The sequence below is a fragment of the Saccoglossus kowalevskii genome, chromosome 17 (genome assembly GCF_978046115.1).
Source record: "Saccoglossus kowalevskii chromosome 17, keSacKowa6.1, whole genome shotgun sequence".
Classification (NCBI taxonomy): domain Eukaryota; kingdom Metazoa; phylum Hemichordata; class Enteropneusta; family Harrimaniidae; genus Saccoglossus; species Saccoglossus kowalevskii.
The window spans coordinates 29432423-29458891 of NC_140657.1; the positions used below are offsets into that span (position 1 = coordinate 29432423).

General features: G+C 36.4%; 3 protein-coding genes across 3 annotated transcripts; all 3 read left to right on the forward strand.

The window, feature by feature from the left end:
- The first annotated feature begins 1737 nt into the window (after positions 1–1737).
- On the forward strand, positions 1738–11052 carry LOC102803604 (uncharacterized). Its single transcript, XM_085492288.1, has 7 exons — positions 1738–1807; positions 3691–3932; positions 5121–5263; positions 6250–6369; positions 8488–8754; positions 8917–9125; positions 9711–11052. The coding sequence occupies exons 2-7, from the start codon at positions 3709–3711 to the stop codon at positions 10047–10049; spliced, it is 1302 nt and encodes a 433-aa protein (XP_085348414.1). The 5' UTR covers positions 1738–1807; positions 3691–3708; the 3' UTR covers positions 10050–11052.
- A 3990-nt stretch (positions 11053–15042) lies between these two features.
- LOC146733289 (uncharacterized) lies at positions 15043–26055 on the forward strand. Its single transcript, XM_085492098.1, has 9 exons — positions 15043–15173; positions 15350–15485; positions 15585–15731; positions 15824–15937; positions 16119–16232; positions 16415–16492; positions 16588–16668; positions 24725–24952; positions 25128–26055. The coding sequence occupies exons 1-9, from the start codon at positions 15156–15158 to the stop codon at positions 25349–25351; spliced, it is 1140 nt and encodes a 379-aa protein (XP_085348224.1). The 5' UTR covers positions 15043–15155; the 3' UTR covers positions 25352–26055.
- On the forward strand, positions 19787–21968 carry LOC146733290 (zinc finger protein 862-like). The gene is made up of 2 exons (XM_085492355.1): positions 19787–21476; positions 21646–21968. Exons 1-2 carry the CDS (start codon positions 19787–19789, stop codon positions 21966–21968), a joined length of 2013 nt encoding a protein of 670 aa, XP_085348481.1.
- Positions 26056–26469: the final 414 nt, after the last annotated feature.

Here is a 26469-nt window from a genome sequence, read left to right on the forward strand (position 1 = left end):
TGATCGTAATTTATGCAAATGTATTAAAATACCCCATTGTGACGTCATCCTCATTCAAATTATCCCCTTTATGACCATGGACGCTCATTTATGCTAATTTATGCACGAATTCCCATTGTGACGTCATTATTTATGCTAAAGCTGGACTATAGGGACGGCCATGAGGGCGCTGTTCGTATGACGTCATCGCATCCGATTATGAACAGCGCCCTCATGGTCGTCCCTATAGTCCATCTTAAACTACTGATAATACAAAATGCGACTTTCCTTGTATAACCGGCTCTGTGTACGGCATATAACAGTTTTATTTTGCGTTACGGCAAGTGATTGTGGTCGGTCATCATGTTTTCGCACGCAGTGATGCATCGTCTAAAATGTATTATCTTTACTATTACACGGTACAACTAGCAGCATACATGCGAGTGGAAGTGTGAACGCCGCGCAGTGTAAAATTTGTTTTTTTATTATTGACCGTAGCGAGCTTGAAAACATCCTGAGCATCGTGGTCATCGCTGTTCGTAGTTCAACGATACGAGGGTGGAAAATGGATATGATATGTTAATTCTGCATTTCAGACGAACACAATTGTTGAAATAAACGCAATTCAAAGAAATGGCCAATGCCATTTGTAACACGCTCTATATTAGCTAGTCATTACGGAATGCCAATACAGCTCAAATCTGTGTTCTATGGAAGCAAGTCTGACTGGCCCGTTATATACTTAAATGCTTATGGGTATTAGTGCTATCAGCTTGTAAATAAACTACGAATTTCTGTAAACATAGGTTATGCAAGTGATTAACAGGACTCATTAGCATAGCTACATTTACAGTAAAAAATAGGTTTTTACACTTTACAGATAAAGCTAATTACATTTTACATTTTTATAATATATTTAATAATTTGTGATTGAGAATCAAAATTGGAAACTGCGTATGAATTACATTTAATTTGTAAAATACTTTATACGCTTACAAAAAATAAGATCTTTGTACGAATTACAGACGGATGAAATGAGCTGATTAAGTTTTACACCTTGCCCATGTTTACGAATTTACGTTTTTTATTTATTTAAATTACGAAAATAAAAACAATTGATTACAGCTTACGAAAATACCTCTTGTCGACCCTCTTTCAACTCAGTATGGGAAGACGATCGCAGTCATTATCGAAAAACGAGGTGGCAGGCATGGATATTTCTTCGGATAACTATATCTATGCAAAATTAACAAATATACAAAGATACATAACGCATGCCTAACATAATACGCATTTTTTTTGGGAGGGGGGGGGCAATCTTAGCGGTTTCAGCTGCTTATTTGAATGACTTTCGCACCGGGACGGCATTTTCCTGTTTCAGAAAACCAGTTAAAGAAGATGCTTGTCTACTAAACAACCGTGGAAGGAATTAATGCCACACGAATAGTGATGACGTATCTTGTATAAAAAGGTATCTACTCGCCTATCGGTGCTCTTTTATGATTTGTTTATTTATCGTTGAGGTCAATATTTGAATGCCATTTAATCTCGCTATGTGAGTTGAGAGTTCTCATCAAGTTACGTGAATGTCGATGTTCTTCGGCGGGAATGTGGGCGACATTGAAATGTGAGTAACGCTTGACTTTTAGTTTGAGACTATGAAAGATAACTTGTCCAGAGTTCACTAAAAAAACAATTTGCGTAACAGCCAGTTTGAAAATAATTGAACGATGTTTTGACCCGGAAGTAAACATTGACCTTCTCAGCACGCTGTCTGAGATGACCTTCTCAGCACACTGTATTAGATGTAAACACGCAAGTCAATCGGGTAAGAAATGTTATCGATAAGCTCATTTCCGACGGTTGTTTCATTGAAGATCTGTGCTCTACCCCTGCTTAGACTCACCCAATAGGAGATGGGTGAATCACAAGTAAAACTACATGTGTTCATTAACTCGAAATTATAATTTTGATGACCTATATACGGCGCCGCGGACTCCCTGTATACTGTGCCTGCATAGGTCAATCCAGGAGGTCAGTCTGACACGTAGGGGAATCACCGGGATAACCCTAATGCGCATTCCACGTTTCACGATCGTCTTTATTTTAAAATATATGCAGAAAACATACGGAAGATGCGTTTTAAAGCAGGTAGACGGAGCTACGTCAAGATCACACTAACCGACCAACCTCCACATTAACGACATAAAACGTGTCACTGGCCAGTTCTTGAAACAGTTTCACTGTTATTTAAAGAAAAAAAACGATGCACCGTGGCCGGACGTCCTCGCACTGCCAAATATTACTTGAACGTATACGTACATTTATACATGATATTTATAGTCCAGTGGCATAATTCAAAAATCGATAACACGCTGGATTAAAGACGTGAGATATGGATTAGGATGAGTGATTTTAGTCGGGCGTGCCCCGGCAGGTCAAGGTGGTATTATTGTTGTAACATCATCGGTTATATTGTATGTGGTATAAAATGAAACATAAAATAAAATGAAATATAAATAAAACATATTTTTCATATGCAATTATGAAAACCGCATCATTTCTGCGCTTTATTGTCGTGTACGTATAAATAACGAGCTGTCGTCCATATTACATCTGTGAATATTTACACTACAGTCTTCTAACTAGGAATTAAATACGTGGGTGGAATTGTTTCATCAGTTTAGAAAGTATGCGACAATTACCCATCAATGTGGAACTAGGACAGAAATGCAGTATTTTGATCCTTATAGTTGAGAGAGTGTACTCGAATGTTTATTATGTTTGAATTTTATTCCACACTGAGTGAGTGTCACTTGTATTTTCTGACAATTTGTCTCACAGGAGTAAAAAAATACTGGTACAAACAATTATACTGTATTAGGGGTGGTATTTTAGAAACCTTAGGCAATCACACAAAAACTGTTAAATATTTTTTTCATTTAGTTTTTTTGCTAATTTTCAATGATGTATTTTCTGTAACTCTTATATTTCACTATGTGAAATCAAGATTTAGGCTTGGAGTTTTTTTCTGTTATTGATCTCTACAGAGATCTTTTCGGCAAAATTTTTCCTAGTTCTGCCAACGCCCCAAGATTTCCCAATGGTCTAACATTACACGTGAATGAAACATATTAATGCATAGACATTAATAGCTAAATTTCATTGATATACTTTTTTTCTAATGAAGTAGCGTCGAATTATTATTTGAGGGTAATTACTGATTCCCGCCATTTCAGAATAACTGCTACAAAATTCTCTCTATTAGAAATTTGATTATTTTTATCGATTAACTGCAGCTCAGTGGCATAAAGAACTTGCACAATCCGCAAAAAGTATGCCAGACATTATTTGATTGGTTCAATAACGATAATGACCAATTTAAAAGAAACTGAGAGAGTTTCCACTTGGCGAGATATAGCATCGGCGAAGTGTTTGGCTATCTTCTCATTTCCTTTATTGTCGATGTAGTACGCAACTGTTGTGTCGCCACATTGAGGGAACTCCATCCTGTGGTCGGTTGAATGTTTCACTGTTATTCTGTAGAACTGATTAAAAATCTTGAAAAAAAATATCTATTGTTTTCAAAGTAGCGAACTGGTTGTATGATCATGATGTGGGACATAAGTTAGAAAAAGTAAATATTAGTGGAATGTTTTTATCTAAAAACAAATACTTACAATCGCAATCAATGTTTTATATATTTCATAGTTACCTTCTAGTATCCAAATGAACAAGGGAATGATGGCAACTCGACCTATAATGGTTACAATAGCAGTCACCTCTGCTATAAGCGTATTAGCTCTATGGTTGCTGAGAAAACCAAAAAAGGGAAAACCCCGATTTGGGCAAGAAATTCGAGATGAAGAATTTCTGCTAAGTGATGACGTATTCAACTGTAACCATGGTTCCTATGGTGCTGTGCCAAACCAAGTGTTTAGAGTGAGACAAGGGTACGTGTTATTTGTCATACTTGTATGTTTATGTTATTATAATACTGAATCATAATGACGTTTGTGATACAAAATCATGCATGAAAAGAATTATTCAAATACTATCGATGTGCTGTTTACACATGTAATGCACATGTCCATCTAGTCATTGGAAATGCGCGTTGACTACTCTCTACGTGCTGTGTTTTTGAGTGGTGAGTTGTGGCGTAACGGGCAGCGCGTCAGCTTGCAGTGGCGAACTGTGTTTGCCGAGTTGCGAGTTATAATCTTGTGTTCATGTATGTAATCTTCGATTATATGTACATTCCACTCATATCATGTCTATTCATTTGTTATCCAACTGATGATTGATTCAATATTACATAGACTGACAACATTCAAAAGAAATTTGGCAAAAGCAGACCATCTGTAGGGGGAATACGTGTAATAAACGTGTGGCTTCTTGGTACTGTAATCACCGCATTCCGCATTTCTTATTTGCCGTGTAATTTGTTTGCATAACTGAAGTGGCGTACAGATTAAAGTTTGTCACAACTGTACTTTGGTTTTGTAAATCTGTACGTATATAGAATGGTTCTGATAATAATATATTCTTCAAATTAACAGTTATATAAAATGAAAATATGATACAGTTTATTATATACAATAAGACCGAAATGTTTGACTATTATGTTTGTGGTTCTGCCATTTTTACGAAAAATTGCATAATATAGTTTGACTCATATTTATCAAATTCTATTTGTTGTTATCAGACTTTATCACTAACGGACATTACATAATTAATTGTGTCGTAATGAGTCTGATAGTCAGCAAAGTAAACAACGATTACCGTACTTAATGCACACCATTATAAAACCGCAGCAAATACTTATATATTTCATGACAATTGTATTTCATATTGCTACTTATACGACTCAAAACATTCATAATTGGTATCACACATCTAAAGTCAGTACATTCATGCGAGACGCGAGTGAGTGTAAGGGAGCAATTTTATGTAGTGGAAAACTAATTAATTGAAACCAGCAAGGCATATTACTGAGTTTCAATCACTAAGAAACATCGTGCATAATATTGGTAATTTGAATGTTCAGTGAATGTTGACACTAGTAAGACTGTGATTATTCAATCTTTATATTATGAAACCCTTTTATATCTGACACATTTTTATATTGTCTTATCATTCAGATTTCTTAAAGAAGCTGAGTCCCGTCCTGATGAATTCATGAAATTGAAGAGTCCAATTTATTACGAAGAAGCGCTCCTCAGTATCGCTGAATTTGTTGGCGCCAATATTGAAAATATGGTGTTTGTGGAGAATACAACAACAGGTATTGTTATAATAACAATTTTCTTTGAAGTTATTAATTAATGAGTATACTATGTAAGGTGAAAGTATACAAATGTAAGGTAAAACTGGATTCATTGTTTACACGTAATTTTGTCATCAAATCACACTACTAAAATAAAAACTAATATAAAAAACGTGTAAAAAGACCACTATTTCATAATTATACAGGCGTTCCTATTAGGCGCCATTACCCATTGATATTGTATATGCCATGTTATATTAAAAGAAAGAACCATGCAGAACCAAGTCCTGTGTAGAATGATTTGAACAGGAGGATCACTATGTTTTCAAGGTGTTTGCAACTGAAGAGCATGACAATCGACACAGTGCAGCTTCATTTAAGTCACCCATAGCCTTAGCATTGAAAGTATAGTTAATTTTGAGGCCAAAATGTTATTAATACTGGCCTTGAAACCAAGGAGAGCGCCGCCATTTTTTGAGAATGTATGACTGCAGTGAACTCTTCATAAAAGAAATACTTATCAGTAACAGTTTCAACCAAGCCAGACGCAGCAGAAATAGTTTTGAACTAATAATATACTCCAATAATAATATAATTATACACTCATTTAAGATTATACTACTTAGAGGGTTGCAATTTGAATACTAAAAATCTACGCATTAGAAATAATATACCAAGCTTATAGTTAAAGAGATAGGGTAAGTTGGTATGTAGACATATTCTTAAAGTCCTAGTTTAAAATTGAAATTCAACATTGTAGGTTCACGGAAATTGGTTTTTCTTCTCTAGTGTGTTCAATGAAACAAATAATAATAAAACACACCACTACAAACAATCCCGTAATAGTACTGGCATCGATTGTCGCATAGGACATTATTTCATCGAGGATTTGTATTCAAGTTGCCTAGCTAGTTAGCTAGTCACATGTGATTCAGAAGTTGGTTAATACACTCATTGATTTTTTTTTTCTTGACGTGTACAAATGGGTGTATGTCTTTTTAAAGGCATTAATACAGTTTTAAAAGCTATGAAGTTCAAGAAAGGCGAGAGTATCTTGATTAATAATTTGACGCATGAAGCTGTGAGTAATACAGTCGTAGATGTATGCGACAATCCAGATTTAGGTAAGAATAATTATTTTCATTTGATACTTTTTTACTTTTTTTTTACGTTTTTAGCACCATTGCTGAATTATTAAAAATATGGTTCGTTTTCAGTACTAATTCTTACACATATATATTAGCATTTTGTAGTAAACAAATATCGTAACTTAGTGCACTTTAACACATAATCTCAGGGCAACTGCTCATTGTCAGCTCACTTTTCGCACAACAAAATCACTTGCATTTCAGTTATGATTATAACACACTGCACCAATTTTCCATTCTCGTCAATATGATATCTAAGTCAGGCCGTCTAAAATAACTTTGTAACTAACTTATCTCTACTCACACTGTATACAGTAAATTTATTTAATACATTCTTGATCATGTAATGGCGTCGCGTCAACTCGTCACGCAATAAACGTGACATCTACGTAGATACATGGTTTGATGAAATGCTTCAATTCAGTTAACATGTTGTCTTGTTTGGTCAATTCACGCTGTTCTGCAAGGGATCTTCCAAAACAACCACTGGTGGTCTTCGTGTTTGCCTGTTAATACGTATTACAGGAATTACGATTACATAGTAGGTACCATAGGTGCAACAATAAAATCGTCCCAACTTTCTCCCAAGTAACCCAGTCGTAATACATCATTACTATTAATTACGCCCTGGATATCAATGTAGTTCAAATCATCAATTGCTGTGTAGCTGTGTTATTATTCTTCATCAAGAATATAGTAAAATATATTCATCATCCGATCCGTACAGATCCGAACGATATTGATGCTTTGAACGGCCATATTGTCACCATTTGCATCCCAGAAGCGCATCGTCACTAGAGGGCGCAATATATTTGTAATATTTAATATCGTGGTTTTGATCGCTCGTGGATATGGCAATAACCTGCATGTATTAGGTGCTTAGCTGTTCGACGATATACGCCTTTCTCAGGCTAGTCAACAATCAGTAACGAGTAACACTACTAATATACCAAGCAGTTTTTGGCTTACTCAATATACGTTGTTTCAGTCAATTTCAATTTGCATAAACAAATATTCAAAATGATGGACAATGTTACTTTGTGCCAACTTTCCCGAACCAGCAATCCAGAAAAATCTTCCTGTCCTTCCAGATCTGGAATTTGAGTGGTCAGCTTTTGTAAAGTCATACAATTCCTATGCATTTCTTTATAAGCAAAGGTGTCAAGTTACTTCCAGTTTTAGAATTAGCAAAAATGTCATCCTCAGTTATTTATCATGACATGAAACTACTTAACTGAAAGTGAACGCAATTTCGCATCACCAATTAAAGTTGTTGTTTTTTCTATCTATTTATAACTTAGTAAGCAATGCACAATGTCGCTCTAAACCATATAATATGTACTTTCAAAGTTACTTTCCACCAGATCATTTCGTCAAAATAATGCACGTATAACAATGACAGCAAGTTTACCTGAAACAGATAATAAGAGTGTTTTGGCCCGTTCTCGAGTTGGGAATCCGTCCAAGCAAATTTGACAATCGTGGCACTAGGTCGCCATGAACGTACGAAAGGAGAATTATCTAGGCATATTTGTAATGTCAGATGACCAGAGATAAACAAATTTCCCGTAAGTCAATTCGGTATTGGAAGGTAAAAAATTGTTTTCTATTTCCTATTTTTGGTTATAATGGCTATGCAGTTTGATTGGGTTTTCTATTTTTTCGCGGTCATTTGCTGTTTATTTCTGCATATCATTTCAGGGCAACCTGTGAACATGATCTTTCATCCTTTGTGTTATTTTGATGTAGTAGGGTTTATTCAATTGTGAAAATATAGCACCAAATAAAGTGTTTATAACGAGTTATGGTTCGCTCTTCGGTACGGGGAGAGTAGAACGTATAATATATATTCACCCAAGTTATTACATGTGGTGTGACTACTCGCCACGTGATCACTATTCATATTATATTCAAATATTTCGCAATTTCGTGTTAATTAGCTAAACAAAGACCATTTATTTTGTCCAAATATATAAAACACAGTTATGCTAGAATACGGATAACATGATATAAAGAATATTTGTGTACAAGCTAACAATCCCAAATTAAAACGTTAACCCACTTTTGTAAATGTATACATACTCCTCATTTCAGAAACCACTGTCGTTAAATTAGAGATCAAATTACCGATTCGCAGCAAAGAAGAAATTATACAGCAATATAGCGATGTCCTGGAGGACAATCCGTCAGTCAAGGTGGCAGTCGTTGATCACATCACTAGTTCATCCGCCATGGTAATGCCAATAAAAGAACTCATTGAGGTTTGCAAAAGTAAAGATGTACAGGTGGTAATAGATGGGGCACAAGCAATTGGGCAACTACAATTTAATCTGGGAGAGCTTGGTGCTGACTATTACATTGGTGAGTCAACTATTTTATTTATATTACCCAGCAACATCATATATTCTACACATAGCCTAACATGGGAAAAGTAATCTACTTGTTGATATATATATAGTATAACTATGTGATTTCCTATAAAGTAGTACTTCTTTGCTGATCTTTAATTTATTTATATACCAGGTAATTTGCATAAGTGGATGTTCGGTGTCCGAGGGAGTGCAATACTATGGATACATCCAAAACACTACAAGTCTATCAAACCACTGATTACAGGTCACAATTATCAGCAAAGTTTGTTCAATCAGTTCTTTAATCAGGGCACACGTGATTCATCTGCTTATTTCTGTGCACCAGCTGCTATAAAATTCTTTGAAGAAATTGGTGGATTTGTAAGTTTGTAATATTTCTGTTTTTATCCGAGCTAATTTCGACCTGCCAAAATGTTCATGTAGGCATTTTATTTTTCGTGCACAAACAATGACTGCTGCACAAAATGTACACTGCTGGCTGGAGCTGTCGTTTTTCTTCTCATACATAAGTAATACACATGTGGCACATAGTAAATATATTGTCTAAAATAATTGCATGTGAATAAAGATGCGTTTTTGTGACAGATTTATGACGATTCATTGCGATATTGAACTAATTTCACCATGTGTGTGACGGAGGCCCTATACATTTTACATGAAATCATTTCTGATTTGGATAATAATCCTACCATACGATGGTTAATATTATCAAAATTGATTTCTGTAAAATTTGTAGAGTGACGTTTGTAGAGTCAGATATTCGTAATACCCATGTCCATCTAGTCACTGTCAGTGTGCAATCTTTTTAGGCAGTGTGTTATAGAATAATGGGAGCTAAAAGTTTGTAAAAGTAGAGAGTTACTAGTTTGAATCTGGTGTTTATATGTATTTGACATACATGCTGAATGTGTAACCCTGTATCTCTAAATATGTTGTGCTTCACAGGACGAAATCACCAAATACAACACAGAATTGCTTCACTGGGCAATGGAGTTATTGAAGGAATCTTGGAAAACAGAAAGTTTTCCCATACCTGACAACATGAGGGCGCCATTTATGGGCATTGTTGCGTTACCGGAGACCAAGAAGGGCCCAATAATGAACACGGATGCCAGAGGCATTCCTCAGCTAGTGAAGAGTATATATGAAAAATACAAAGTTTATGTTGTTATTGTATATCACCAGGAACGTCTCTGGTGTCGAGTGTCAACTCACGTTCACAACACAAAAAGAGATTACCTAAAACTTAAAGATGCTGTGTTAGATATGCTAAATAAGTGCTAAATTTGGATATCAAAAGCTATCAAAAATGAGAACTGTGTGAAATCTTATTAGGAACCACCACTGTGATTTAGGGGTTGTATGCTAATTATGGAAGGGCTTATCAATCATTTGACGTATTGTATATGCAAACGGCATGTCAAGTTTGAATCATATTGCATGCAAAATATGGCATGATCTATGATCTATGAATTGATTACTAATTATGACAGGTTTTTTTATCTTTTGGTAAGATTGTATGTTTCATGTTCTACATATACGTAATACTCAAATAATACGCATACTAGTATTATTGGGATATTGTATAGTGTATGTGCTTTGTAATGAGACTTCGAGGCTTATCCACGAGACGAGAGACCTGGTAATCACGTGATCCGTGTCGACGGTTACAAGCATTGACGGATAATATGATTACTTTATCATGCCTAGATATTTTACAGATATGCAAGACTCTTATGATTGAGTTGCCAACCTACACCATTAGTGTGGGTTGGTTTAGAAATAAAGCTGAACTATCTCTGTGTGTGTGACAAATGCACTTTTTACACCATCAGCACCTAAAGAAAAGAAAGCGACTAATAATAATGAAATAAATGTCGGAAACTTTTGCCTGGCACAAAACACATTAAAAAAATAATGAATGTTTTTGTTAAACGAGCAACTGAGAACAAAATTCGATCCTGTCTGTGAATCTGCAATTACACACAAGACGATAATGACGTGCTTCAATCTGGTAAAATATCTGAACTGCTAATTGTGCTTTGTTAACAATAGAATATTCAGAGGAAAACATGTACACGTAAATACCCGTATAGTTATTGGATAAGAACTACGTGTTTTGACGCGGAACAATACATCCACTCATTTGAGCTGTAAAAAAATACAAAAATCTAACCCTGAATTTTAAAATGGAAAAGCACTAAATGTGATTAATTGTTGGTCGTCGTCGTACACTGTAAATCGTGAGAGCACTTTCATGTTGTCCAATAAAACGCACTGTTCGTAATCTTTCTTTGTCTGGCGCCACTTGATTTTGTCTAGGTACTTACTATGATTAAGTTTTCATATTGCAGTATTGTGAATATAAAGATGATTTGTAATTTATTCATAAGAATCTTATCTGCGGTTGCTTCAACAGTTTCGGGGATTTGATAGGGGAACTGGAACATTGATAAGCGCATTCCCTGGGAAATTACCCATACAAATCTCGTTTGTGCCCACTGAAATCATCATCACCTCATTATTTTTCGGCAGAACGAAGAGGCAAACTAAAACTTGTACATGATCTCTGTGGCCACAGCACCACAGTGAAATTATCATAGTTGAACACCACTTTGTAAAATTCTGAAATCAGTATGCAACATCATAGATGATCGTCGGTGGATATGGATTGCCATTGCCATTGTTTATTTCCTGGGAGACTAATTACTAATTCTCTATGAGCGGGGAGGGGGGGGGGTATCGGCTGGTATCTAGTGTACGAAATGTGTAGTGTAAGAGCCAATATTTTTAAAACTCGAAAAAAATGAAAAATAAAATCTAAAAAAATAACAGCTTGAAGAATATTTGTTGCTTTTTCAAATTTCGCCAAACACTTACTTTTATTTTACCGCTATAAATTGAATAAATCAAGAAAACTACCAACATTTACTCAATTATTGAATAATTAACGGTTGCCCCGAAAGCACGGCATAGTTGGAGGCAAGGCCTATTCACAATGTGTCAACAACCAATCACATCCCTTGCCTATTTCTTACACTAGATACCAGCCGATACCCCTCGCTCATAGGACTGCGTACAGTTGATTATAGTTCCTGGGCTCCCTGTGATTCAAGTTAAAATAAATCCCCCCGTCTGCATACTATATGGTGATTCATTAAAGATTGTCTCACCTCAGCCATCAATAAAAGTGAACGACCACAACAATTAAATACTATGAGTCATCCCCGTATATATATCCTTATATATAACTTATCAGCACTGAGTTCGAGGAATGATCTCCACATATCTTCACTGAAATCCTTATATATATATATATATATATTGCCACTGGTTGTATGCTGAATTTGATGCAATAATTGACATTGATTGGGTAAGGGATATATTTGTGAGAACCAACGCTGTAGTGATGATTCGCACGTGACTGGCTATAATGATGAAAATAAAGCGACTTTTGTGTTGTGGGAGAGGGAGATCAATGATGTGCTAACATATACTTATGTACTATCGTTCAGGAACATTTAATGTGTTGCTCGTTTTTTTGAACATGTTTGTAACGGCAAGTTCTTTTGATAAATAATCAAACACGTCACCGACCATTTCCTAGAACACTACGTGGATAATCACGCTGTTTGCAACAATTGAATGCTGCTCTCTTTCACTAACCTTTGTATGAAAGTCTATTCATTGCGGTACTCATTGGCTCAGAAATCTGTGACATAGTTGAATTCATAGAGCAGTGTTGTGCCAATCACACCATTAACTTGATCACCAGCATTGAAATCGTATGCCAATCTACCCGGGTGGAACTCGTCGACCAACATGAAAACCTGACGGAATGTTTTGCACCATGCCATTCGACTTGATGGCTGCAATGATAACTTCTGTAGCCCCAATGTCTTTGTGACTGAGGCAGTCACCGACGTAAACATCTCACAATGACCAACCATAGTACGTCCTGCATGGATCCTGCTACCTTTCTCAGTTCCTACTTTATTTTATTTTCCATCATCTTTCTGTCTGGTTCAGTTAACAAATTCTTAAAATTGTCACAGATCTTGCCATGCCCACCTGCATTACTTTAACAGCAGCATGGCGTAACCTTCCACTTCTCACCCATACTAAAGAGGATATGGCAAAGGCAATGTTTTACCGGAAACGCTTGATGCCCCATACCATTTCAGCTCCGCCAACTCCAGTTTCCAATTTCCTCATCACATCTCTGCCACCATCTCCATGTGACCAGTAGCAATCATTTTTGTCGTAATAAGGAACTTTGACCTCTCAACCTAAGACATAATAGTGAGGCTGAACCTATCACTAATAATGGGATGACCTGCTCGAAATGCAGATTCTTCTTCTTTCTCAAATTCTCGACTATCGTTTTAGTGGTGTGCTATTGATAGTGTACAGGATTTCCTAGGTCTGTCACTAATTCCTGCAGGCTTGCCTGTACATATAATGAACTCAGAGAAAAAAGAAGAAACTCGATCAGTAATAACGTCTGCAAGAGGCAAAAATCAACACAGTTACAATCTATACACTACATCAGGACTGCTCATAAGGGGAGGAGTGCTGAATCAACCAAAATTAGGAAACAAAAATCCTCTTCCACTATATCCCAACTATTTAGTGACATTTCCTGGGACAATTTTCTCGCAATGGCACCTGTCTCGCAGTCTTTCAAGTCAAATCCTTTTGCTTCAACATACAAATCTAACAAGTCACCAGGGTCACACAGCTCTGACTGAAGTCTACTCGGACATAAGGGTGTCTGGTCCAACGTCTAGGTCACATGGCCTAATGCACCATCACCAACATCACTGACTTGCCATTCAGCGACCACATCATGACTATGCAGAGGCTCATTACCATTGCCGTTTTTGTGGTTTCTATTTGATGTGGCATTTAATACAGTTGGTGAGGTTTACAAGGAGGCATATAGGCAATATATAAGTTGTGGCATCGCATATTCTTTTACATCAATGCTATTACGTTACAACGTAATGGGATTTTACCTCAAAACCACACAAATTCAGCGATTTTTAAACTATTGCCCTAACTTTGCCATTTCAACAATAAATTTGAACGTTGTCAAATAGAATGTATAGTCAAATACTTACTTTTGCTTTTTAGTCCCAGTTCGGACACCATCCGACAGTGGGAACTATTAATTTGAGTCATATCACAGACACTCATTGGCCGATCACATTAAACTTTACACAAAAACAATACGTTATATTTTACAGATCCATTTTTTTTATTTGAAGATCGGAGCACACATGGCCGAATTGTGGCCATTTTTGTGTGTAACATTTGCAATGTTTGATTCTCAAACGTGTTAGCAGCTGTTTCTTGGAGATGACTATGACGATTTTAATCAAAGTTTGTATGGTGATTATACAATGAGTTACAGGTGCACGTCATTTTTATTTCGTGATTTTGTTTTTACATATTTCCCCTTTTTCTGATCGACACACTTTTACAGATTTGTTTAATCTTAGTATATATATAGTATAAATGAAGATACATTAGCACCATGTTTTTATTCAAATTAATGTGGCTAACCAACGGGCAATTTTGGTGAAAAAGTGCTAAATCACCATTAACGTGTCAACAGCTGTTGTCATAATTCAATGAACTATCTTTCACTTATTTTTCCCGTAATTCATCAAAGCAGCGTTTTGTGCCAAATTATTTTCTAATCAAAGTGACACAAAGAACCATTATTACTAACCGGTAGCAACGACATGTAAATTTAATGTACCCAGTCATTACACTATAACATTGCCAAATTTTAATTCAGAGGGAACCATGCCAACAAATTGAAACATCCAGCATCTAATTGACCAGGTTTGCATATGTCCATTATATGATTCTTGCCTGTTGTACTTTAACCAGGCTTACAAATAATTGGTAGTCAAGTTATTTTGTTTGGACATGCTAGAATATATATGACCTCATAACCAAATGGACAAGGAATTACTGGGAAACGCCCATACGCACTCACGCACACAGAATTATTAGTTCCTGTTTCAGAATACAGCCGACTAAATAAAAAAGAATTAATTCGTCTGAGACCCCGCTCCTCTATAATAATGTTTAGTTGAAAGCAACGGTAACTTCAAAGGCTTGCTCTGTAAAGCAGTATCACAGCCTACTTAAACCGACGCTTTCTGGAATGAATACAAATATCACCTACCCTCCAGCATTACAACACAAATATATAATAATCCTTGTTCCCACGCGACATGGGTGGAGTAGATAGTCAGTTCATTATATTTGAAACGTATATTACCATGTCTTGTAACAGATCATCACTTGTTATGTCGTATGCAGTTCGAAGTCGAGTATTTCGCTGTTGAATGATCCGTAATCACTAGCAGAATTATGCCGACTAAAGATAAGGTGAGAAGATAGAAAATAAATGTATTTTATTGACTCGTGGCTCGCATATTATATTGTTAATGAAATATACACATCATACTGCTTGCATGTAGAGAGTTTAGAACTCACTGAGATGATGCGATTTGTACATTAGTTGTACGTTTGCGTGATTACAACATGTGTTTGTATGACAATAGATTGACGAAAGAAGTACATTTAACCGGCGTCGAAAATTTATCATACTTGGAGTTCTATTTGGTTGTGGAGTCGCATCTCTGGCAATAGCAATTGGTCTTATACATGTAAAATATGATAGACTCCTCAGTACACCAGGTAATGTAAAACAATTCTACTAGTTCTCTTTCCATTTTTCAAATGTTCGAAACTAAATGGCTGATGTACTGTCATTGTTACTCATTTTTTCTTCTACAGAAGCCAATATGACAACCCTTCAGATGAACTCGACAGACAGTCCGTGCTTAGATGACTCATGTCTGAATGGTGGTACTTGTAGCGGTTCAATGGATGTCTTTACTTGTGATTGTGTTGATGGTTATCATGGAGCGACATGCCAGGAAGGTATGTAATGTTTCAGTGGCTTGATAATAGTCTCTACATACGTGGTCAGAAAGTGATCTGGTTCATTGGAATGTTCTTACATTATTCGGCAGATACAGACGAATGCATATCAAGCCCATGTCAAATGAACGGTACTTGTGACGATATAATAAATGGCTATGAATGTCAATGTAGTGACGGGTATGAAGGTTTTCACTGCGAGATTGGTAAGCACAATCTAGAAAATAACGTATATATGTATATCCTGATATTTATGATATTACACTTAGCGATCAGTATCAAATATGCCAGGAAGGTATGTAATGTTTCAGTCGCTTGATAATAGTCTCTACATACGTGGTCAGAAAGTGATCTGGTTCATTGGAATGTTCTTACATTATTCGGCAGATACAGACGAATGCATATCAAGCCCATGTCAAATGAACGGTACTTGTGACGATATAATAAATGGCTATGAATGTCAATGTAGTGACGGGTATGAAGGTTTTCACTGCGAGATCGGTAAGCACAATCTAGAAAATAACGTATATATCCTGATATTTTTGATATGACACTTAGCGATCAGTATCAAATATGCCAAAACAACACTCATCCCTTTTATGTTGATATCTTTTTACCTGACAATAGTTCTATCTTGAGTGGGACAAATGTGTGTTCAATAAGCTAGCATTTGCCTTTTACAGAAACAAACGAGTGCCAGTCAAATCCATGTCATAATGACGCTCTCTGCGTAGACCTATTCAATGGATATTGGTGCGATTGTAAGTTATTTATCTTTTATGGAATATTTTAAATATGACGAATCGTCATTCATTGCTGCTACTCAGAGCAGTAACTAATATATATTTATCTGTAGACTGCTGGAACTATGATATATGTTTTGGTGGTGTTTGTATCAATGAACCAGCGGGTTCATTCACATGTGATTGTTCAGCAGGTAAGAACCATTTGAAAATATTATTATGCAATATCATATGATTTGTCAGTGCATGATAATCTTGTTCAAGTATAACTCGTGTTTATTAAAAGGCGAATTTACCATACAGTTGCCATGGCAATATATATTTTAGTTGGGCTATTTTTAGTGCTTTCGTCAACTGAGTCTTTCCCCAAGCTATGATTATCTGCATACATTTGAAAGCAGTGCAGTAAAGACGGTTTGAGACCCCTTTACTTTTTTTAGTATAAACTCAGAGAGCATACACTACATTATCATGGATTTAAATGTATTTAACAAATTCAATTATATTATTTTGTACAGCCGGGTGGGCACGATATCAGGTCAAATATTACCCCAAAACACCTAATCATATTCAATATTTTGATCACCTCGTGTGCGTGTTCTCGGCCAGTTTAACAATACACAATTCTTGTAAAACACGGTGAATTTAGATTGATGGGCACCAATATAGTTTATTCCAATTATATACATATGCAAATAAATAGAAACAAAAATGCACTGGTCAATATTACACAAAAAACATCTCACATGAACTAAGTGTAACCATAGTTTATTAGATGCAAAACTCATCCGTGACATAGTTCTCTCGTAGTGACACCCCTTCGTGTGATAGTTCAGTGCACCCGACGAAAAAACACAAAACGACCACCACAATGCCGGTAAATATTTTTTTAAATAAAGAAATCAGCATAGTATAATATAATATATGAAAGCAAAGAGCTAACTAATGTGAGTGTGGGAATTTTCGGTGCCTTCAAGTTTCAAACTAGTGTCAAGCAATGCTTTTGAGGACAATACGGCCACCAGAGTGGAGGTCATCACCCCAGCGAATTTAAAATAACCGGAGAAGGTTGAACGCCGGGTTTAGCTATGGCGTTACGTGGATCCGCTCATCAGATTTCAGGGTCACCCAAATAGTGGACCCTGCAGGGCCAAATATTGAGCAGCAACCCCGTTGAACAATGCAGTTTACACAGTTTATTGTTAATTGGTTTCTAGCATATGTACATTCATCACCAAGGTGTAGTGAAGTCCAGTATGGCATTAGGGCGACCCCCTGTGGCATCTAGCATACCTTCTTTCAGACATTTGTATTTCAGTGTTAAATGAGCCTAGCCCGGGGATATAAACCATATCCCTAGGTTAGGGTAGTTATCAGTTTATATTATAATTAAATGCCCGTATTACAGTCGTTTCCACCAAACCTCGAACGTTGATTTTGTATAAAATGTTAATACACTACTAAAATTGTTTTGTAACATTGCGAGTAAATGTTTACAAGTTGCTCAAGATATTATCAAAGTTGCGGTAAAATCAAAGAGTTGTTTATATTGGAAACCAGACGTGAGTGAATGACATGCTGTCAAAAAATATAACAATAACCAAACAACGCAAAGATCGCGATTTTACCCGGGATACTCTCAAACTGAATGCTGAGTTGTTTATATTAGAAACCAGACCGCGATTTTACCCGTGATAGGTTTACTCTCAAATTCAAATCTGCTGAGGAAAAACAACTTGACTATGTTTCGAAGTGGACCCGGTATGGCAACGCCTCATGCAGTACGTGAAAAAATAGTGGACATGTTTTTGAGTGGACGTTCTTACTGGGATATCTCAAGAATTGTTGGTGTTTCTAAATCCACAGCCTACTCCATATGTCAAAAATATACATCCACTGCAAATTTTGATCGAGAAACTGGTGGTCCAACGGAATGTTCGAAACTCTCTCATAATGTATTACAGCACATCAAGTACTACAAACAATCTCAGCCTAGTATTTATTTGAAAGAGATTCAAAACAAACTGGTGGCCGACCGAGTCTGCGCAGGGGAGAATATTCCCAGCATTACGACTATACATCGTGGTATAATGCAGTATTTAGGTATGACACGAACAAAAAATTACCAGTGTTGCTGCAGAGTCCACAACAGAGAGAAACCAGGAGTGGACGCTTGGCTTTATGAAAGCTATTACAAATTACGATGTTAGACAACTGCACTGGTTCGACGAATCGTCAGTAATCCGTACAACTGGGAACCGTATCTACGGGCACGCTGAAAGAGGGCAACCTGCAGTCCAAGTTCAAAGACATGCCAGTAATGCCAACTATACTATCAACTTGCTAACGAGTGCGTCGGGTATTGGCCATGCTGATATTTTTACTGGGCCTTCCAACGGTTTAGAAATGTTGGATTTTTTTGATGACGCAACAAGAATCGTCGATGTATTTGGAAACCCCATTTTATCAGATGGAGACTGCGTTGTTCTCGACAATTGTGGGTTTCACCACGGACATTTTGTAGAGCCAGCACTAAGAGATTTACTACGTAGACAGGGAGTTGAACTAATTTTTCAGCCTCTATACAGTCCACAGTTTAATTTTTGTGAACTCTTATGAAAATTTGCCAGGAAATGAGGAGTATTCTTATCGATTTACTGAACTTGCCGTTGCCGAGGCAATTAGGAAAATTGGTCCTGGTGCATGTCGTCAATTTGGTTATATATAAATAAGACGTCAAACTGAAATGCATATAAAACGTAATTTGCAGGGTTCGAAATACTCGGGTGCACACTGCACTATGCACATAGATTATTAGCTAGTGCAAGTAAACTCAAAATCCAATGTGCACGCTGTGCATGTAGAAATTAACACAACATTTTCTCATTATATTCACTAAGCCTAAATTAGTTTTAACCAATATTGTAAAAAAATTCAAAAGCACAAGTGAAACAAATCAAATTCGTCCGTGATCGCATCGTTCGTGAACGCATCGATTGAGAACCCGGAAGTAAATTGGCAGCGTGCTCGCGTACATTGTGAAGAGTACTTTGGGTCTCGCGTGACCTCAGAACAGCATACAAATTTGCGCATGCTCGGTAGTCGCGTGTCATTTGGTTGGTATACAATCATGTCAAAACAACGAAGCCTTTTCGAGTGTGGACTATTGACATCGTTGAAAAAATCTGAGACGGCTGAATGCCCAGTATCTCAAGCAACAAAAAATGATCCCGATAATGGAAACATTTCTGAACAGATGTAGTACTTGCACACGTTTCTACCACTGAAGGAAATGTTGAATCTCAGCAGAGTATGAGTGCGGCATCATGTGTCAACACTGGGGACCGCGACGCGAGTACTTCGTTTAACTCGGTGATTGAGTCGCCACCCACTAAGAAAAAAAAAGTTTATCGTTCTCAACAGACGTGGCTTCAACAGGAAAAATGGCTAATATTCGATGAAAAAAATAACGTAATGTTTTGTGATGTTTGTCAGAAGTTTGACCACAGTGGAAAGGTAAACAAATTTCGCACACAAGGGTGTAATTCCTTTCGTTTACATGTTTTAAATGCTCATGAAAATACAAGTAACCATGTCCAGGCTGTATTATCAAAGCAAGTCAAGGAATGTAATCCAAAAGACAGACCAATAGAACGACTTTTGATTAGAATGGAAAAAAGTGAACTGGAACAAATGAGAGTTTTATTTTGTGTGGCTTTCTTTCTGGCTAAATCCGGACGTCCATTCACAGATTTTCCTGGACAGATAAAATTATTGGCTGTTAATAATGTACCTGTTAGTGAAACCTATGCAAATGACAAGCAGGCACGAATATTCACAGATTACATATATGAAAGTAAACGTGTTGAGATGATCAAAGAAATGAGTGAATCAGAGTTTTTTGCTATACTGTCAAATGGAAGTACAGACACTAGTATTACTGATGAGGAAATTGTATATGTTAAATACATTAAAAATGGTAGGCCAACATACAGATTTGTAACATTTAAACCACTTGTTAAAGCTGATGCTCCGTCAATCACTGCCGCACTCCAGAGTACAATGGAGGAAAATCTTGAAAGAAAAACTTGGAAAAATGATCTTGTAGCAGCAAGTTTTGATGGTGCCAATGTGATGATGGGGTCGAAATCAGGGGTCGCCACGAGATTGAAAGAAGATGTACCACACTTAGTTGTTGTTCATTGTTTTGCACATAGACTTGAACTTGCTGTCAAAGATGTTCTAAAGCAAATGCCATATCTTACTGTAGTCCATGAATTTCTTCAGAAGGTGTACCTTTTCTATAAGTACTCCCCCCTGAATTGGGCTGCTTTTAAGAATGCTGGGGAAGCTTTGTGCATTTCTGTTGTAAGGCCAGTGAATGTTAGTGGTACAAGATGGGTGCCTCATCATGAAAGAGGAGTTCAGGCTCTACTCAGGAACTACAAAGTTCATATTGCACATATAGAAGATGTCAGAATACATGGTGGAAAAGAAACCAAAGACAAAGCAGTGTATTTCCTGAAAATGCTGAAAAGTGTTAAGTTTGTGATGTTCTGTAAATTCCTGCAAATTTACTTTAGAATGATAAGTGCACTCAGTAAATGCCTCCACGACAATGAGGTTACTGTAGAAAGAGTCAGAAATATGGCTGAGTCTGTAAAGAAACTGATGGTACAGTATAAAGATGAAGACAAACTGAAAGGATGCATGATGGAAGGCATATCTACTAATGCTGATGGGAAACTTGTATATGAAGGCATCTTACTACAAGAGGGACCAGGAAGACCTCAAAGAAATGTAGATAATCACACCCAGTCAAAACAGAAAGAAGCTATAAAAGAATCAAAGAAAGCAATAGAATTAACTGTACAGTGTATTGATAACAGATTTCAAGATTTAGTAGAAAATGAAATCTTGAATTCCACAGTGATATTTGATCCTGCTATGTGGCCTACTGAGACTGAGGCTTTAGAGGTGTATGGAGATAATGAAGTCAAAAGTTTGTACAGTCACTTCAAACAGATACTAGAATACAGAGGATGCAATGAAATTGACACATTAATTGAATGAACAGCACTGAAGAAAATAGTTCGGAAAAGTAGAACAGACAGAAGGCCAATCCCTGAAATATCTTGATATCTGGCAAAGAGTGATGTTGGTGTTTGGAGACAATTATAAGTGTATTCTCATGCTTGTCAAGATAGTTCTTCTCATACCATGTAGTACAGCAGTATGTGAACGCGGATTTTCACTAATGTCAGTAATTAAAAGTGACTGGCGAAGCAGGCTTCAACCTGAAACCTTAACAGCATTAATGGCAATCAATTTATGTGATGATGAACTTGACACATTTGTTCCTGACAATGCAATTGACTTGTGGTTTCAAGATAGCAAAACAAGCAGAAGACCCCATACAAGACGATATGGATCTCGGGTACCAGAAAATGAGGCTGCATGGTCTGACGACGACGATCTTATAAAGAAACTTTAAACTTTATTAAAACTTTAAAAGTGGTGCATTTCACAACAAGTTGGTGCAGGTAAATTTCAAATTCAACATGCACACTGTGCATGCAGGTAAAAAATTCTATTTCAATCCCTGATTTGTTGATATTATTTAATAACTCAAATAGAAATATAGAGGGTAAAAATGACACCCCGTTAACGCGTCAAGTATGATTTTGTATGGTTTCACTTTATAAATGATTATATAATGAACACATTATACACAATGTACTGTTTTTTTTATTTTATTTATTACCATGTATACTAATCACATTTAATGTATGTAAAACATGTTTGCAACAGGAATACTAGAAAGCTGTACATGAACACAAAAAAATCAATAAAAATGCTATTATCACTGTTGTGAATACAATGTGTTAAAAAGTGTTTTCGTCAAAGGCAGTCCCAAGCGAACTTTAACGCTGCCAATGACATAAACTGGTAAATAAATTAACAAAGGGTGTGTCTAATATATTTGACTATTGTAAACTGCTTGAAAAACAAATCACACCAACTATCTAATTTGTAAAAATAAAAGAACATATCTTTTTTACCCCACTTCCATCCCCCTTTTTTGTTTGTGCACACTTCCACACATTCAGACTAAATTAGTTTTGCCACTTTGTAAAATAACTGATCATAAGTTTACTTTCTGCACTCATGTGTTTCCACTCTAAAATTGTGTGTATATGTGAAAACAAAACATAATTTTACTTTCACCACCCAATATTTTTTTCCCATTCTAAAGTTTTATGTACTTTTTTTCAATTTTAATTCAGACCAACCCCAGACATGATGGTCTACTGATATTTCAGAAACAAAAATTGTTGTCAAATTTGAAAACAAAACCAAATTAAATATTGCCCTTTTGCTAATAATGATACATATATTTCTTGGAAAAATAGGCGGATTTTGTTCTGAACTGGACTACCGATTTGTGTTTTAAAATCAGTTCTTTTGTTCTGGTTCGGCGGTTGCTGCAAGATTTAACAAACAAGCATTTGGATCAAAGTTAGTAATGTTTTCTGTTTGTTGTGTACTTGGAACGTGTGATACAGTTGTCTGTACTGGCTGTGGCCGGCCCGGGAATTCTGGTATGTCAGGCTGCGAAATAGTCGATTCTTGAGTGGGTAGAGTAGCAGTAGATGTTACTTGCACATTTCTGTCCATTTCTGTTTGAAGGCAGATATTCACACCGTGATGTAAGTAATTCTGCGGGTTCGGTGCAGCTGGGATTTGTAGCGGATGGAATGATACTGCCTACGTAGAATTTACATTAAAACCACCTGTATACATCGACCATGGGTGAGGAGCCATCATCATGGGTTGAAAAGGTTGGGTCATGTATTGATTAACAGAACCGGTGTTTATATTATCATGCGCGGTGTTAGGTTCAGCTGAACTTTGTGCCGGAGTTTCAGGTTCGGGGGGATGTTTTCCTAACTTTGCGAAAAACCTCCATTTCGTCACTGCTGGAAGAGTCGTCTTCATGAGTATTTCTATGTCTTCGTCTACAATCTGTAATTTTAGTTCTGTCATTCGACGTGGAAAAGTCGTGTCACGGGTCAAGCTGCTCGTAAAATCTTCGTAACTCATTTGATGGAAATCGTCTTCTCTAATAAATACAGGTACTCTTCTAGCTTCGGAGTAGTAAATAAACTCCACTTTAAACAGGTATTCTGCCATATTTTTAGATTGATACTGGCGAAACGAAATGCGTCTTTTAGCACATACCAGCCACGTGTTCTAGTCGTCTCTTTTTTATTTGGTGTGGCGACAGTGAATACCGCTGTCTGGTTTGTAATATAAACAACTCTTCGATTTTACCGCTGCTTTGATAATATCTCGAGCAACTTGTAAACATTTACTCGCAATGTTAGAAAACAACTTCAGTAGTGTGTTAACATTTTATACAAAGTCAACGTTCGAGGTTTGGTGGAAACTACTGTAATCTTTAGTGTACGCCAAGTAATTCGTTATATCAATAAATAGATAATTACATCTCCCGTTTCTTAATGTTTGATATTATCTGTAGTTAAAATTTGTTAAATCTCGGTTTTTAAGCGTCTAGGAAAAGGTCTGAATCAATCTCTGAAAAACACACATTTAAACAAAACATTGGCCTATATGATAACGTATTGGCGTAGAAGTGTTGCAATCTAAATCTTATTAGTATTGCAGACTATAACAAGCGTTTCCACAAATAATATATATTATTATACATCTGTCACCGTCACGCCATAAGTTACAGCGTGCCGTAATTTTGAGGTATTTCACGGGGTATTTTCATTCTACCGTATTAGGAAACGCGAATTCAAAATATAAAACGATTACGCATGTAAGCGTCCTCTAATAATAAAAAAACAAACATGACTGCCCCCAAGGTTTTGCCGGACTCAACACAAAGAAGTTTGCTAAATATGTTCGTACAATCTGTTCTAAACTGGGACAGTACGCGGTCGGGCGATATTTCCGCCGTACTGTCTTCGTGCATACTTTGCAGTATCCTCGTAATACCCTAATAGTACTACCACACAGCAACCACGTATTAGGAGTTGTAAGTGTGTTTGTATTGCGTAACGTCTTTATTTGTGTTTACTTCGGTATTTTGACAGGTAAGCCACACGAAATAAAACATTGATGTGCTGTCAAAAGAAACATTTTATTTATTTGAATGTCTGTAATATTGATTTGTACACATCATTCCATATATATTGTACATATTGCCTTCTTTGAAAACAGGAGGTGAACTGGTAAATATAGCATTGGGGAAAACTGTCACACAAAGTAGTACAGATAACGAAAACGGAATAGCAGAACATGCGGTTGATGGCGACAAATCTGGAAATTGGTTACATAATAGTTGCAGTCACACAAGTGGCTTGGCTAACGAACCATGGTGGAGAGTAGATTTGGCGGAAATACACTGTATTTCACGAGTAGTTATCACTAACAGACAAGATTGTTGTAGTAAGTCCTCTTTTATAACCACAGTCTTACCCTTCAAATGCAACGGGAAACTGAAGAAAATACATCACTTGTCAAATAAATTATATATGAACAAATACTTGAACAATATACAATCTGCGAATACACTGAATGTCCACTCAACATATTATAAATGTGTAACCTTTTTTGTATACAGGTCACAAAATAGAGACGGCAGTGGTCCTGATTACTAACACTGTTGACGAGGTGGACGCTATTCAGTGCGGTTCAGCAATAGACCAATATACTGCGTTGCAAGCGACGATTTCATTTGAATGTGATGAAAATACACTCGGTCGCTATGTTACTGTAGACAAAACCGAAACACCAGTTGTCCTACATATGTGTGAAGTAGAAGTGTTTGCTCCCATGATTTTATAAAATGAGTCAAGTGGTATAAGAAAAAAACCCTCGAATTCGAAAACTAATTATTCTAATTTACTATATTTCTGAGGTGACAAAATACGTTCACAATTGAAAATTCAAATATACATGTATATAGACCATCCCATAGTGTATGGCGTCTTTCTACTGCAGGCTGTTCATTACTAAGTAGTTTTCCACATTTGTATTCACACCCGTTCTTGTTAGTCTGCATATTTGTACTTTTGAATAATACTTCTAATTGAATTTAATTTTCCATCTTTGTAGCTTGATGTAAAACTACAATTTATTGTACTACATGTATAATTCAACCGTGCAATCTCCTTCGTATATAGCTTTCATTCGCACATTGATTGAAATTGAACATTGTATACGCACCTTGATTGTATCAAAGATGTCGCCTTGACTAAGTATTGAGATCTATTCGTTGTATATGTTCGAGTTTACATGGTCGTACATGTATGTAATCTTTCAGGCTCATTAGTAGTTACTCAATTAATACAATTGCTTACCTTCTCTCCCTAGACGTAATCTAACGCACTGTTTGCTACGTATTTTGCTTCGACACAAATAGTTGGTGATTACAATAAAAATAAAACAAATATACCAGGTCACGGATTGATAATAACTGCTAATGTAATTGTAAGTGCTAACGTTCTATTTTTACAGTTAAAAAGAAAATATCGACGTTGTCTCTGGAACGTTTCAGTGTATTTTCTTGAATTTCAATTTCTTTAGCATGACATTTCGACCTTTGTTTCTGCATTGTTTACGAAGTCATTTCGAAGGGCAGTGGGTTTGTGCTTCAGGCGATGTATATATTATATAAATCGGAACCAACTCTAGTCTTTGAATACCAGACCGAACCCTTTCAGAATGTTCCAAACTTATTTTATATCAATTTGCTATGTAGGTTGTGCACAGTGAGGATCAGTAAGCTGAATTTACATTACAAGTAATTTATTAATTATATCCATTTTAGTTTGTTATGGGGTACTTCTGTGTGTTAGGCCATGACATACACAAAGTAGTATTGACTTCTACACAGTGTTTTTAAACAAGGAATTTATCGTGTCCATTCAGCCAATAAGTCGCTTAAAAATGGCTGTCTACCA